Source organism: Apium graveolens, chromosome 6, assembly GCF_009905375.1.
Source record: "Apium graveolens cultivar Ventura chromosome 6, ASM990537v1, whole genome shotgun sequence".
Classification (NCBI taxonomy): Eukaryota; Viridiplantae; Streptophyta; class Magnoliopsida; order Apiales; family Apiaceae; genus Apium; species Apium graveolens.
Window position 1 is genome coordinate 58881736 of NC_133652.1, and position 17123 is coordinate 58898858.

The 17123-nt window shown below is 32.0% G+C and overlaps 1 protein-coding gene across 1 annotated transcript; it reads left to right on the forward strand.

Moving 5' to 3' along the window:
- The first annotated feature begins 7783 nt into the window (after nucleotides 1-7783).
- Nucleotides 7784-8398, forward strand: LOC141665128 (uncharacterized). Its single transcript, XM_074471114.1, has one exon. The coding sequence runs from the start codon at nucleotides 7784-7786 to the stop codon at nucleotides 8396-8398; it is 615 nt and encodes a 204-aa protein (XP_074327215.1).
- The last annotated feature ends 8725 nt before the right edge of the window (nucleotides 8399-17123 follow it).

Here is a 17123-nt window from a genome sequence, read left to right on the forward strand (position 1 = left end):
TATATTTTATACCATCTGAGGCTATACTTATTTATTATATGCTTTAGAGATAGCATCCGCATAGATAAAGTGAAACTGCCGCGTTGACGTTCGGTTGATAAACATGACTTGTATAAAGAACTGAAATAAAGCGTGGAAAGTGACGAGGCTTGTTTGCTTTTTTGCGAAGGTAAGCAGAGGTTTACCGAAGTTAGATATAAACAAAATTCCTTTGTAGTTTGTAGGAATGATAATCATTTCGTATCGTGTACTTTCGTATGCATAATATTTTTCGCCAAATAAGAAAATCCACTAAATTGTTTTTTTTCGGGTTTTTAACCGATCGAATTGCCCGTAACGATTTTTTTCAGTCCGGTTAACCGTTTATCGATTTTGATTTTTTTACAGTTTTTTTCTCACCCCTACTAATTTGTGAATTAAAATTTTATATTGCTAGTACGGATCATGCTAAAACTTTGATTTTCGGTAGGGAGGCTTTCAATGTGAATGACTGAAATTACAAATTTGAATTGAAGGATTATAATGAAAATAATTGTGGCGAGAGAAAACCAAACCTCCAATTTCGGAAAGAACTGTCCAAGTTAATTATTTGCTAGACAAATCAGAGTCGAATGCTGATTATATAAACTAAAACCTCCATAAATTAATAGAGTTGGGACCGAGAATTTATTAATTTAGAATTATTTTAATTTAGAGAGGTATTACTTAATTGTAAATTAATATTAATTAATTTAAAGATTGATTTTAATATTAAAAAAATTATATTTAAATTATATAAATTAAATAGAATTATGTCATCCCGAGTTTCTAAAAATTATAACTTATTATTGTATCATATACTATTTTAGGCGATAGTTATTTATTATATACTTTAGAGATAGCATGACATAAATGAGTGAAACCGCCTCAATGACGTTTAGTCGATATACATGGATTGTATATTGAAAAAATAGTGTTAAAGTGAGGTGCGTTCGCTTTCATGCAAAGATTAGTAGAAGTCTCTCGAATTCAGATATAAACAAAATTCCTTTATAGTTTGTATACAGGACAATTGTTTTGTGTTCTGTACTTTCGTATCACTGTATTTGTAACAACCCGCATTTTCGGACTATTAAATCTAAAATCGAAACTAATACAAAAATACAATGATTAATCCAAAATTCTATTACAAAGGTACTATTACGAGTCAATTTATTCCAAAACTTAGGTCCACGAACTCCAATGCTATCCAAATCGAATCTCACACCGAACCTGAAATTGTAAGTAATGAACTATACAGCCCAGCAAGAACAAATTGACTAACTATTTAACTGAAAAATAATGGGTGTTTTAATAAAACGTTTTTTCTCAAAACAATAATAAATTTGTAAAATATTTTCTAAAATAAATTCAACCCAAAGTTTTATATTTTAAAATTCCAAATTTAAATCAGAATAAAGAAGATTTTATAACAGATTAGAACATAGTAAAATGAAACGAAACAATAATTTTTTAAATTCCACAGTCTTGATCTACGACCACACTTGTCAGTAGTCGGCATCTAATTCATATTCTTATTCTTTATACCACACTTTGCCAGTGGTTGATATCTAAAATTCAATAATTATGCGCCCTTATTAGGTATCTAAAGTTGCACACTTGTGCGCCTACTAAGGGTATCTAAGACTAGTTCACTATAGCGTAAATTACGAACGGGTTCAAAAATGTAGAGACTGGATTTCAAAAGATTCTCGTATCTTATTTCTTATACAGTTCAAAACAGAATTCTTATATCTTATACGAAATTCGAAAATCAGAGTATCAAAACTTTTCCGAAAATAAAAGTAAGTCAAAAAGTCCTTACCTCAAAACCTGGTCAGATCCGAATATTGCATTTTTGACCCTCTAAACGACGTTTTCTTGAGAAACATGAAACACGAAAGTTGTAGAGAACGCAAAAACCTTTCCGAAAAGTTCATAATCAATGAATTCTTACTTATGATGAATTAAATATGAATTTTATAAGACTGCTGATTTATGAGAGAAAAAGACCTACGAATTTTAATAATTAAAACGAGTAAGACGAATATGGTGTATTTATAACGATATAAAATCCTGTTTCTTAACCACCAAGTTATCCGTATTAAAATCTGATCCAAATTTTAGACCCATTAATCTAACCCAATTTTATATCCTAGTCATAATCTAATTTTAATACCTTTTTCTACTATTCTATTATTAATCAAATTCTAAAAATTACAAGATATTGCAGTATCAAACACATAATATGGTTTATTGCTGAAATTAGACCTGACAATTCGTTCATTTCGTATACTTGCATGTCGCGTACTTTCTTGTTTCGTGCACGTAATGCCAAACCAAAACCCAAACCATCAAAGATTCGCTTCATTTCGTTTCATTTACCTTCATTTCGTCTATGTTTCGCTTCACGTTCTTGTAATATTTGAATAAAATAGAAATACTAATAAATAAATAAAAATATTTAAATATGAAATTTTTACTGGTAGAGTTTTAAATCAATATGTCATAAAGAATCAATTGTGGTCAAGTCTAGTGAAACTTAAAATTTGAAACTATTTTCTATTTAACTTATGTAAATATTATATTTAAAATATGAATTCATAAAATTTAAATATTATTTATTTCGTGTATCTTCATTTCGTGTCGTGTACTTCAAGGTAGACAATAAATTCATGTGTATAATTTTGTGAACCACAAAGGTCAGCCCAAACTCATTATTTTCGTGTCTTGTACGGAATTGCCCACTAAATAATTGAACCAAATGTAGGGTGTTTTTACACTTCTACTCATCCCATCCTTTTAAACATCATACTCATAGAGCATACTCAACTAAATGCTTAATTGGTTAAGCTAGGATGGTCATAACCTTAACTAATACTAATGCTATCAAAAACACTTATTTACATTAGAATGAAGAATTGAGACATTAAATTGCATTTCAATTTCTTTCCACTTGTTAGTTACAAACTAATACACTAAGCATAAATTTAAAATTAAATCACATTGTAAAAAATTGGAATGATGGCTAGCAGGCAAGAACAATACGAGATAAATATAATTATATATAAGAATGCATGCATATGGATTAATGATGTTAGAATAGGCCTTGAATCGGTATATACCCTGAACGCTGGGACTTCGGAGGTCTTGCTTTTTTTTAGTTTTTTTTCTCACCCCTACTAAATTTTGAACTAAATTTTTATGTTGTTAATACGGATCACGCTAAAACTTTGATCTTCAGTTGGGAAGCTTTCAATGTGAATGACTCACATTTCAAATTTGAATTGAAGGATTGTAATAAAAATAACTGTTAGGTTAGGGAGAGAGCAAATCAAACCTCTGATTTTGCAAAGAACTGGCCAATTTAATTATTTTCCAAACAGATCAAAGTTGAATGCTGATTTATATACTGTAAAACCTATATAAATTAATATAGTTAGAACAAAGAAATTTTATTAATTTAGAGAGGTATTAATTAATCATAAATTAATAACTATTGATTTAGTAGGAGTTTTTAATACAAAAAATTACATTTTAATTATACAAATTAATCATAATTATATTATCTAGAAATTCTAAAAGTTATTATTTTATTATTTTATCAAAATTGATCTTTTTTTGAACTGCTCCAAGTCAGGACCGGAGAAAATTATTATTTTAGAGAGAATATTAATTTATTAAGGTTTTAGTGTAGATGAAGTGGTCACTACGGAATATCAAAAAATGCTGCAACAATTACTCAGTTGTGGACGACTAAATCGCATGCTTCATAAATATCGTATACTATCTTTGATGATAGTTATTTTTTATATATTTTATAGATAGATTGACATAAAAGCAGTGAAATGGCCTCAACGACGTTTAGTCGGTAAACATGAATTGTATATGGAACCAAAATAAAGTGTGAAAAGTGATGCGCCTTAGTTTTTGTGCAAAGATTAAGAGAAGTCTCCCGAAGGCATATATAAACAAAATTTCTTAATGGTTTGTAGACATGAAAATCATTTCGTGTACTTTCGTATTAGCTGTATCGAACACATAATATGGCTTGTTACTGAAACTAGACGTGACAATTCATTCGTTTCATATACTTTTGTATCGTGTACTTTCGTGTTTCGTGTAGATAATGCCAAATCAAATCCCAACCCATTAAAGATTTATTCCGTTTCGTGTTCGTGTACCTTTATTTCGTTTAAGTTTCCTGTCGTGTTCATGTAAATTTTGAATAAAATAGAAATTAAGATAAATAAATAAAAATATTTAAATATTAAATTTTTACTAGTCGAGTTTTTAAATTAATATGGCATAAATAATCAATTTTGGTCAAAACTTGTGAAAATTAAATTTAAAACTATTTTGTATTTATTTTATGTAAATATTATATTCAAAAAATTATTTAAAAACATGTATTTATGTAATTTTAAATAGGTATTCACTTTGTGTATTTTCGTTTCGTGTCGTGTACCTAAAGGTAAACTCATAACGGATTATAAATTTATGTGTATAATATGTTCATATACTTTGATGTTCCTGAACCACAAATTGCCAACTCTACCTCAAATATTTGAACCAAATGTAGGGTCTTTTATACCTCTACATGTCCCATCTTTTTACACATATACTCGTTGAGCACACTCAACTAAATGCTTAATTGGTTAAGCTTTAGAACTTTGACTGAGAATAATGCTATCAATAGAACTGAGTCACATTAGAATAAAGAAGTTGGACATTAAATTGCATTTCAATTTCTCTCCACTTGTTAGTTACAAACAAATACCGTGAAACATAAATTTAAAATTAAATCACATTGTAAAATGAAGAATGCATGTATATAAATTAATAAAATACTAATTAGCAAATCATCATCATCCGATAGTAGAATATATTTAAATCATCATCCCAAAAATTGAAATATTTTGACTCTAAAATATATTTAAATTGTTAGACATTTTCGTTAAATTAACACATATATTAAAGAAGTAGAATATGAAACTGCCGATAGTAGTAGGTTGTAATGGATAAATGCGACGAAGGCACGACCGGAGATATCAGATAGTAGCTAAGTTATCTGTAAGAAAAGTGGGCCCAATTTGATTTATCTTGTGACAACGACATTTTGGTACAAAAAGGACGACATTTTGGTAAAAAAGGTATAGGATAATTTAATTAGCGAAAAAAGGTACAAGAGAAGTTGAGTAGGAATATGTCACACGTCGGCATCGCCAGCAACATTCTTATCTTGTTCGTATAGAATTTTTTTTTATTCACCTATAAATAAATTATTTTTCAGATTTTATTTCTTCATATAAATTGTTTATAATAATTAAATCTATATTATTATGGAGTAGCATGTGTTGTAAGTTTGTAACAATAGGAATGAAACAAAAAGCAAAATCGTGAGGGCCACATCAACTAAATCTTTTCACTAGGTTCTACAGAAGTTTTTCAAAAATATTTATAATAAATTTTGAACTGCGTGAGTTCAAGAAATGATATGAAAGTGAAAACAAAATTTTCTAAATTCGTCAATGATCAATTGACTATACATTCTATAACTTAAAGTTTATTATTGTAAGATTGGACAGGGACCAGAGCTGACCGAAAAATTGTGTTGATGAATATAATAGTTTAATTTTTATTCGATTATATATTATAATACTATGATTTTATTACTTACGCATAAACAAAATTATTATTTTATTTTATTGAAGAAGTGCTATTGAGCCCTGATCTTAAACACAACTATAAATATATAAGATGTAATATTTAAAATTACTATTCACTCAAATTATATTGTGCGCAGTGAAATGTTAAGATCCGAACAAAATTATTAATATTATTATTTAATTACTTATGTATAGACAAAATTATTGTTTATTTTGGAAGAAGTGTTGGTCATCTTAAACACACTTGTGAATATTTTATAAGTATAATAATAAAAAACTTTCATTCACTCAATTTACAAACGTGCGATGTGAATGGTTATCAAACTGCAACGTAAAATTTCTTTGAATTGCAAATTCTATTATACATGTACGAGGTAAAATTTCATTGTATTGCAAATCCTATTTTTTGAAATGTGAAATTAATTGCGTAAATTATACTCGTTGAAATCTGAACAATACTTCATGATATACAAATTATATTTTAAGCATCTTACACCAAAATCAAATGGAAGGATTTAACATTAATTTAAAGACAATGACTTTAAAGATTTAAATAAATTTGGATATCACTTTATCAAATTGATATAACTAAAGTATTTGCAAAACCAAGCAAAACCTCTTATCAAAGTCTAATGGTATATGAATGAAAATGTCGCTACTAAAGGTGGCTGTCTAAACCATCTGCTTCCTAATTATCGTATATTATCTTAGACGATAGTTATTTATTATATACTTTGGAGATAACATGACGCAAATTTAGCAAAACTATCAAAATGACGTTTAGTTGATAAACATGAATTATATATGAAACCAACATAAAGTGCAGAAAGTGAGGCGGCGTATCTTGTTTGCGTACAAAGGTTAGTATAGGCAAGTTAAATATATAAACAAAATTCCTTTATAATTTCTAGACATGATAATTATTTCATATCTTGTACCATTGTTAAAAAACGATAGAGAATGACATGAAAATTTAGAGCATACAATAGTACCTTTATTATGTAACATTTATTTATATTACAATTCACACAATGTAAGAGATTTGCAGTGTACACATTCTACCTCATTGTTATTTTAATTTCATAACAGAAATGTACTGAAAAAATATCCAAACGAGCACCAATTGAAATACAACTACATGCTTCCTCTGTTCACGCAAAACTGCGTAACAATGACATAATCGAAATATAAAATACGACATTGTGCTATAGCAGTCTATAGGGGCGAAATAGATTTTATTAGGGGAGTATTGGTGTCGTCCTTGCTTAGTACAAACAGCTCCAGCTCCTTTTCAGTCCTTTCCCATCGTTTTTTTCCTTGTGAGCTTTCATGAACTCCTCCATGTACTGAAGGAAAACATTTTCATTGTCCGCAAAATTACAATGTATGTGTATACTGCAATTTGTTATATGAAGTGATTAGTGTATGGTCAACATACCTTCTGCTTCATCCTCTTTGTCGCTATTTGCTTACGTATGCATTAATCAATAAGAGAAGTAAAATAATTATACCAATTTGTTTTATAGAACCAAAGTTGTAGCCGGAGTCTTACTTGCCAAAACATGTTGTAGTCCTGCATTCTCTTCTTTTATAACCTGTAGTTCTGCTTCCAAATCACATTTATGAGCCTTGCCAATATGAAATTATGAAAACAAACATTTAAAATAGACTTGGCCTAGCCCTTTTAAATACCGCGGTTTTAATATAAACATTTCTTATTTATATGAACATTTCTGTTGGAGTTAATCTTGAATATTTGATTACCTTATTTAGTCCAGCTGTTTGTTTAAGTAATTGATTTGGTCATTATGATTCAGAGAGATTTTAGGAGTGCCAGCAAATAATGATAGGAGTGGAGTAATATTAAGAAGGTGGTGTGATTCTGTTTTCCTGATCTGTTGCCATAATGTGTGGTGTTTATTTTCTTTATAAGCTTTGTTTTCCTGTTCAATAAAATATTGAGAAAGAGTTGTTGCTCGAAGTACTTTGTCTTATGTTTAGTTTTACATATTTACTCATCTGGTGTCAAATAATTACAATATTGTGGTATCAGATCCATATAGGTTGCAGTAGTACGTATGTCAAAAACACAGACAATGGATATGGGAAAGAGCAAGGGAGAATCAATGGGCTTGAGTTACCCAATGTTGACCAGGATGAACTATACCGTTTGGGCAATGAAAATGAAGGTGCTTATACAAGCACATGGTGTTTGGGAGGCGATAGAACAAACAGATCTAAAGGCACAAACTGATCAAAAGGCATGTGCAAAAGAACGGGTTGACAAAGTGGCTCTTGCAATGATCTATCGAAGCATTCCAGAGGAAATGCTACTTTCTCTGTCAGATAAGAAAAAGGCAAAAGATGCTTGGGAAGCATTGAGAATTATGAGTCAAGGCGCAGACAGAGCTAAGGCGGCCAAGGTTCAGACTTTGAAGGCAGAATTCGAGACTCTTAGTATGAAAGAAACGGAGTTATTGGATGATTTCTGTATGAAACTTAATGGACTGGTGACAAACATTCGAGCCCTTGGAGAAGATGTGAAGGAAACTTACGTGATTAAGAAATTGCTTCGTGCAGTCCCACAAAAATTCTTACAAATAGCGTCCACAATGGAACAATTTAGGAATTTTGAAATAATGAAGGTGGAGGAGGTAATTGGTTCACTAAAAGAACATGAAGAAAGAGGGAAGTACAGAAAATGTGAATAGTCAACTGCTACTCACAGAGGAAGAATGGATTACAAAAGAAAAAAATGAAGGTAAATTACTTCTTACCAGGGAAGAATGGCAAAAACGTATGAATCGAGGAAGTGCTGAAGGAAGCCATAAATGAGAGGTCATGGTGGGAGAGATAAGAGCAGGATCACATGCTATAATTGTCATATGTATGGACACTATGTTGTTGAGTGTCGAAGACCAAAGCGTGACAAAGAAGGGAGGCAAGAAGCTCTTATGACAAGGACCGAAGATGATGAATCAGCACTCTTGCTGGCAAGCCATAGAAAAGAATTGATGTTGAACGAAGATAATGTGACACCAAAGCTGTTGACAGATAAGAAGACAAAGAATATAAATTCAAATGTGTGGTACCTAGACAACGGGGCAAGTAATCATATGACGGGGGAGAGAGAAAAATTCATAGAACTAAACGAGAAGATAACAGGAATAGTAAGGTTTGGAGATGGTTCGGTTGTGGAAATCAAGGGAAAGGGACTGATAACCTTTAAGTGTAAAAATGGTGAAGAACGGATGTTACATGAGGTATTTTACATTCCTTCTCTATGTAGTAACATAATTAGTTTGGGTCAACTCTCAGAAGAAGGTAATAAGGTTGTTTTGAAGGGTAACTATCTGTGGGTGTATGAGAAATAAGGGGAATTGCTTATGAAAGTACAAATATCTCCAAATAGATTATATAAACTGATTGTTGAAACCATAAAGTGAAAATGTTTGTTGACCAAGTCAGATGAGGTAACAAATTTGTGGCACACTCATTTAGGACATGTAAATCATATGTCTATGACACTAATACAAAAGCACAAGATGGTATATGGTCTGCCTAATATGTCAATGCCAAAACAAGTTTGTAAAGCGTGTTTGATATCAAAATAGACAAGAAAGGCTTTTCCGCAGAAGTCAAGCTATAGTGCAACAAATGTTCTACAGTTGGTACATGGTGACTTGTGCGGACCTATAGAACCCACTACGCCCGGAGGAAATAAATATTTTTTTCTCTTGGTGGATGATTTTAGTCGGGTAATGTGGGTATACATGCTAAAAAATAAGGACGAGGCGTTTGATGCTTTTAAGAGGTTTAGAGCCAAAGTTGAAGATGGTGGAGAAAAGAAGATAAGAGTTTTTCATAGTGACCGTGGAGGGGAATTTACATCAAATGCATTCAAGGCTTATTGCGAGGACTCATGAATCGAGAGACAGTACACAGCTCCTTATACACCCCAACAAAATGGGGTAATAGAGCGTAGAAACATGACAGTTCTGGAGATGGCACGTTGCTATTTGAAAGAAAAGGAAATGCCATCATTATTCTGGGGTGAGGCTGTTCGACATGCGGTGTATGTGTTGAATCGATTATCAACTCGAGCATTGTCAAGTGAGACACCCAATGAAGCTTGGACGGGCAAAAAACCAAATTTGTGGCATTTACGTATTTTTGGTTGCTTGACTTATATGAAAGTTCCAAGCGTTAATACAAAGAAATTGGATGACAGGAGTATTCAAGTAATTAATCTTGGAAGTGAACCAGGCACCAAGGCGTATAGAGTATATGACCCTGTGGGGAAGCGTATACATGTGAGCAGAGATGTCGTTTTCGAAGAAACAAAGGGATGGTCATGGGCATAACAAGAAAATGATAATTCATGCAATTCAAGTTCATTCTCAGTGCTAGAAATACTTGAGAGAGATGGAAATGAAATTGTTGTCGAAGAACTATCGGATGTTGAAGAAACATGGGGAGATGAAGTCACGATACCTTCGCACACACAAGGAAGGAATGAGAGTAGCACTGAAAGTTCACCATTGTCACAGATGTCAGGGACAAGTTTAAGTTTAGACATATATGATGGGAGCACAGAACCAAGCAAGTTCAGGCCTCTCTCATAGATTTATGCTGATGCGGAAGAAGTAAAAATAAATGAAGAACTACTGATGATAGAAGGTGAAGAACCACATAATTATGAACAAGCTGTAAAAATAAAAGATTAGAGGATAACTATGGATGAAGAAATTAAATCCATAGAAAAAATGGCACTTGGAAATTGACTAAATTACCAGATGGGCACAAGGTAATTGATATGAAGTGGGTTTTTAAACTGAAAAAGGATGCAAGTGGGAAAGTTATGAAACACAAGGCTCGTTTGGTTGTAAAGGGGTATGTACAAGAACACAGAGTCGACTATGATGAAGTTTATGCTCCAGTCACCAGGTTAGAAATAATTCGATTATTGTTGGCATTAGCAGCTAAGAACGACTGGCAAGTCCATCATCTTGATGTGAAGACAGCGTTTCTAAATGGAGACATTAATGAGGAAGTATGCGTTGCACAAACAAAGGGATACATCAAAGAAGGATAGGAAGAATTGGTGTATAAACTTTACAAAGTGTTGTATGGCCTAAAGTAGGCACCACGTGCGTGGTACGCAAAATTAAACAGCTACTTGGAAAATCTTGGATTCAAAAGGTGTCCCTCAGAACATGGTGTGTACACTCGATGAAATAAGGATGAAGTGCTGATAATATGTGTGTATGTCGATGACATACTAGTGACAGGAACTGACTTGTCAAGCATTGAGATTTTTAAGAAGCAGATGAGTCAGGTGTTTGAAATGAGTGATATGGGATCATTGGCATATTACCTGGGAATAGAAGTAAAGCAAGAAGATGGTGTTATCAAATTAAAACAAACGAGCTATGCTAAGAAAATTCTGGCACAAGCAGGTTTGACAGATTGTAATCCAACAAAGTTTCCTATGGATCCTAACGAGCAACTAACGAAGGATGAGAGTGGCAAAAGGGTTGACAGCACCAAGTATAGGAGCTTAGTGGGTGGCTTACGATATCTGGTGCATACCAGACCAGCCATAGCATTTTCAGTAGGGATGGTGAGTAGGCATATGGAGCACCCAACAATGTTACATTTAAATGCAGTGAAGAGGATAATAAGGTATATGAAAGGTACATTGGAGTTGGGTCTTTCTTACTCAAAAACAAGTGGAAACAATATCTTAACAGGTTTTTCAGACAGTGATTTTGCTGGTCATGTTGAGGATAGATGAAGTACAGGGGGAATGGCCTTCTACTTGAATGAAAGTTTGATAACATGGGTCTCTCAGAAGCAAAAATGCGTAGCATTGTCATCCTGCGAGGCGGAATTTATGGCTGCAACTGCAGCAGCATGTCAAAGCATATGGTTGCGGAATATTCTACAACAGGTGACAAATGAGAAGATAGGACCAGTGACTCTTTACATTGACAACAAATCGGCCATAGACCTTGCCAAGAATCCTGTGTTTCATGGACGAAGCAAACACATTGATATTCATTATCATTTCATTCGTCAATGCATTGAGCGTGGTGAAATTGAAGTAAAGCATGTTCCTGGTGAGAGTCAGCGTGCATATATTTTGACAAAAGCTTTGTCAACTATAAAATTTGAGAAAATGAGAAAGCTCCTGGGAGTTAATAATGTTGCAAGTCCAATTCAAGATTAAGGGGGAGAATGTTGGAGTTAATCTTGAATATTTGATTACCTTATTTAGTCCAGCTGTTTGTTTAAGTAATTGACTTGGTCATTATGTTTCAGAGAGATTTTAGGAGTGCCATCAAATAATGATAGGAGTGGAGTAATATTAAGAAGGTGGTGTGATTCTGTTTTCCTGATCTGTTGCCACAATGTGTGGTGTTTATTTTCGTTATAAGCTTTGTTTTTCTGTTCAATAAAATATTGAGAAAGAGTTGTTGCTCGAAGTACTTTGTCTTGTGTTTAGTTTTACATATTTACTCATCTGGTGTCAAATAATTACAATAATTTCTTCTCACATAAAAATTTAAACAAAAGTAAATTTTTCTACAACCACCTAAGTATTAAGTATCACTTTGCATCTTCCACATTATTCATTCACGGTATAATCATTTCACGGGAAATTGACCGTACCTGCCTCCTTGCCCTTGAACTGGCTGTAGATTCTCTGTTTCTAATCATACAGGGCTGCTTCCTTTGTACCACCATCTCCAACTGACCACTGCACATGTCTGCTGCATTACCATACTTGTCAAATTTAAGGGAAACTAAACTAGCAGAACTTCTCATGGTTGGTATCCACTGGCCATTCTTTCTGGCAGTGGCTGATAAACCGGCACATTTCCTCCCCCTCCCGAGGCAGTAACAACTGCACAACCAGGTGTACATGACTGCTGCAGAGGAGGTGAACGATCATGTGCCCGCACCACACCAGCCATAATTAGAAAATCCTCGAGGTTCATCTCTTTCTTTGTTGCCTGATTCTGGACAGAGTTAACTTCCTGAAAATTAGCAGTATCATTCACTGATGATGTTTTTATCTCGCCTTCAGGAAACTATGGATTAGTATTGGCTGTGGCTGCAGCTGTGGGGATTGTGGCTGCTCCCATGGGGGCAGCAGTGCTAAGGGAAATATCGGGGCTTGGGAGAAGTTGTTCAGGAGTTCACCAATGTTCATTGATCCGGAGCTTCCAATGTCATCAGAGAATGTGTGTTGAAACACCTCAAGGAGGAAAAAGATTGATGACGATCTAGGGATGGGAGGGCGTGGCTCTCAAGATATTGTGGGTTTGTCGATTGAAGAGATGATTAAAGACATTCATCATCATATAATTATTGATATAAGCAACGAGGCATGAAACCGAATTAGAGATAAAATAAGATAATAAATATGTACATCTAGTATAAGCAATATTCAGATGCACTAAAAATACAAAGACCACTTATCAACCATGGATTATGTACAGTAGTTGGGAGACTTCTATTGTGAGTGTCCTACATTTCAAATTGGAATTAAAGGATTGTAATAAAAAGAAGTACTAGGTTGGGGAGAGAGCAAACCAAATCTCTGATTTTGCAAAAAGAATGACCAAGTTAATTTACGAGACTGATTAAAGTTGAATGCTGATTCATAGAGATGAAATGGTCACTACAAAATGTAAAAACTTAATGGGCAGTTTAATTATGGACGGCTAAACGTTTGCTTCATAAATATTTTATACTATCTCAGTGTATACTTATTTATTATATGCTTTAGTATCTTCACAGATAAAGTTAAACTGTCGCGTTGACGTTCAGTTGATAAACATGAATTAGTTGATAAACATGAATCGTATATAACGAATAAAAATAAAGCGCGGAAAATGACAAGACTTATTTTGCTTTCATACAAAGGTAAATAGAGGTATACGATAGTTAGATATAAACAAAATTACTTTACAATTTGTAGGCATGATAATCATTTTGTGTCGTTTACTGCACAACAACATTTATTTTAATTAAAATTTTCACAATTATTCATTTTTCTATAATATTGGAGGACACAAAAATAATTTTTTCTTCCGGCCTTAAATATTCTAGGGTCGCCCCGATGCCAAGTACTTTTTAGGGAATATCTTTTTTATATATTTGAAGGAACAAAGAAATATTAAAATATATAGGCATAAAAATTATCTTTGTTAAGAACATGTCTTAAATTATTGTTATATAAAACTATCGAAAAAAATAAAATTCTAGTAGCAACAGAATTAAAAAAAATTAAGGGCACACTTCCTTGTTTTAGGCCTTGTTTGGAATGGGGTTTGAGCAGGTTGGGTTGGGCTAGGCTACGGTAGGTTGGGTTAGACTCGATTGAACCCTTACCTCATTTGGATGTAGTTGCAAAGTTAGTAAGGGTTAAACCCTTGACATGTTTGGTTTGGAGTTGGAGTAAGGTTGGTTTTTATCATGTATAAATTATATATTGAAAAACTAGTGAATGTTTTTAAATTTAATCTAAAAATTTTAACTAAATTTTAAAATATTTTTAAAAAATTTAAAAAAAATCAAAAAGAAAAAAATGAAAAAACTTTAATAGAGAGAGTGAGAAAGAGAGACCCCAAATTGAGGTGTTGAAAAGTTCAATTTTTGTATTGCAAATTAACTCCTTTCAACCCTTGATGAACCCTCACAAAACGCAACCCCTGTTTTGACAAACTTTCCCAAACATGGTTCTCATGAGCCCGTCCCAACCACTGACAAAACAAATGAATCTTTATACAGTAAATTAATACTCGATAAATTAATAATCTCGTTAAATTAATAATTTCTTGTAATCCCGAGTCGGACCCTTTATGCTAAATTAATAATTCCCTAAATTTAGAAGATAACATTTTTTTTATTAATGCATATAAGTCCCATATAATATATAAATTAATAATTACATATTACATCAAAATTATAAATTTTTAGGATGCACTTTAATAGTAATCCTCAATTGTAACCTGCTTCCTTTTAAAATTGATGTCGACTTGTACTTTATTTTGAATTTTTTTTAATGCATTATGGAGATCTGGCATACTATGTTCATATTGCAAGAGGAAATTACGTAATATAATTGTTGCTTTAAGGACATCTTTTCTTGAGACTGACTCCAACTGTGTACTATCATCTTCATTAACTTCATCTTCTTTCTTATTTTCAGACACCGGTAATAATTTGTTCATCATCCCACAATTTAATTAAATTCATAAATATTTCTTAATGTTATTTTAAGTATTCAATAGATGAAAATAAATTATTATTCTGAGAATTGAATATGTTATAAAATTTTAAATAATATATTTTGATAAATTAATAAATTATTAATATATCGATAAATTAATAAATTATTATCGATATATTAATATTTTAATTAATTAATATTTTTTCATGGTACCAAAGGTATTATATTATCGAGGTTATACTATATTAAGATTTTCAAAAGTTTAGTGTAAATGGTGCTATTTGTGGAAAAGTACAAGGTGTGCAACAAATGGTAATGAACGGTCTGGAGATAGTCCCGAGATACACAATTCAAGTAAAGTAATATATTTAAGCAGCTAAGTATATTAGCAGAGATAATTATTAATAAATAATATTCACATTTGTTAAGAGTAAAAATCTGTTTGGATCTTTCTCTAACAGTTTAAGATTTCAGATGGATTGGTTACTTAATTTAGTATCAGAGCTCGTTTTAAGAAGGGCAGGTTACGTTTCTTACCTTTTACTCATAATATTATATTTTTTCTTAATCTTCATGCCCAAACTTTATGTATCTATTATATCTTAATGAGCACTAGTGAAGAGACCCAAAAATTTGTACTAAGAATGACATTTTTGTAAATATTTTGACCCATATTATTGAAATTTGACCAGTGGGTCGACCCATTTTCCTAAATCAACTAATCCTATACAAAAATGCATGGATTCATGTACTATCCACATCTTAAATTGTATTTATAGTTATTAAAAAATCACTTTTCAATATTAAAAAGATGAAACATATTATGAAAATAGATTTATTATTATACCAAATCAATTATAGATCCACAATTCATGCTTACAGTAATTCAAATTCAAAAATCATTACTACTTTCCTTGATAATCATTATCTTCTTCTTCTTCTTTCTTTGTTATATGCCATATCAATCAGAATCAAATTCAAAAATCAGAATCAATCTTGAATAATTTTCAATTGCTTTGCTATTGAATATCTGACATCTATTTCAAAATTAAATTCATAATTTCATTCTAATCTTCTTCTCATTATCATTTGTATATGTATAGAAGCCATGTATTTTCTTAAATCGTTAGCATTACTCATTTAATTAGTATGTTACTCGTATTTGTATACACCAAATGATATTTAAAATTTCAATTTCATTTATACGATTTTTATCATCTGTATTTGATTTTTTTTATTTTATATGTATCTAATTTGTTTATTATATAGATTTTTATTGATTAATGTTTGATACTTATTGATTTATATTTATATGGAAGAAAGTCAAAGACAGTTGCTCTTAAAGCTGAGGAGGAATCTCCTAAAGTGGTTATCTCAAAGAGGGGCAAAGGAAAGGCTCTCATCATATAGTCTGATTCAAAGTCATCAAATTCTGATGATGATGATTCAAAATTTGAAAATTTATCTGAAGTTGATGTTGATGCAGAGATGATACAACTGTGTGCTTTTATGGTGAAGGGTATCATAAATATAGCCTATAAGAAATTCAGAAAGGGAAAGAAGTTTTCCAGGAAAGGTGGAAGTCCTGAAAAGAAAGGGTTCAGAAAGTTTGAAGGCAAAGGAGGAAAGTCTGACAGAGGAGACAACTAAAATGTCAAATGTTACAATTGTGGTGAAAGAGGCCACATCTCTCCTGACTGCAAGAAAGGAAAAAGTGATAAAGGACATGCACTTATCACAAAGAAGAAGAAAAACTGGGCAGACACTTCAGATTCTGAAGATTAGGTGAACTATGCCTTGATGGCAAATGCTGATAGGAGTACTGATGCTGCTGAATTAAAGGTACATCAATCAACTCTTGCTTTTATACTGATAATATTTCTGAGCTAAGATTATATCTAAAACCCATGTTCATTAGTTTTAGAGATCAAACTTTAACAAATGAAAGATTAACATCTAAAAGTCTTCCTTTTAGAAACAGAAATAAGTATTTAGAAAAAGAGTTAGTTATGTTCCATCAAACTCAGAAAGAAAGAGATGAGGCTTTGTATGTTATAGATGAAGTGCTAAAATTGAATAAATCTCTTAAATATGAACTGGAAAAGGAAAAGGAGATAATCAAAACTTGGACTAACTCTGGAAGAACAACTCAGAAAATCTTAGAAAATGGAAATTGGAAAGAAGGTCTAGGT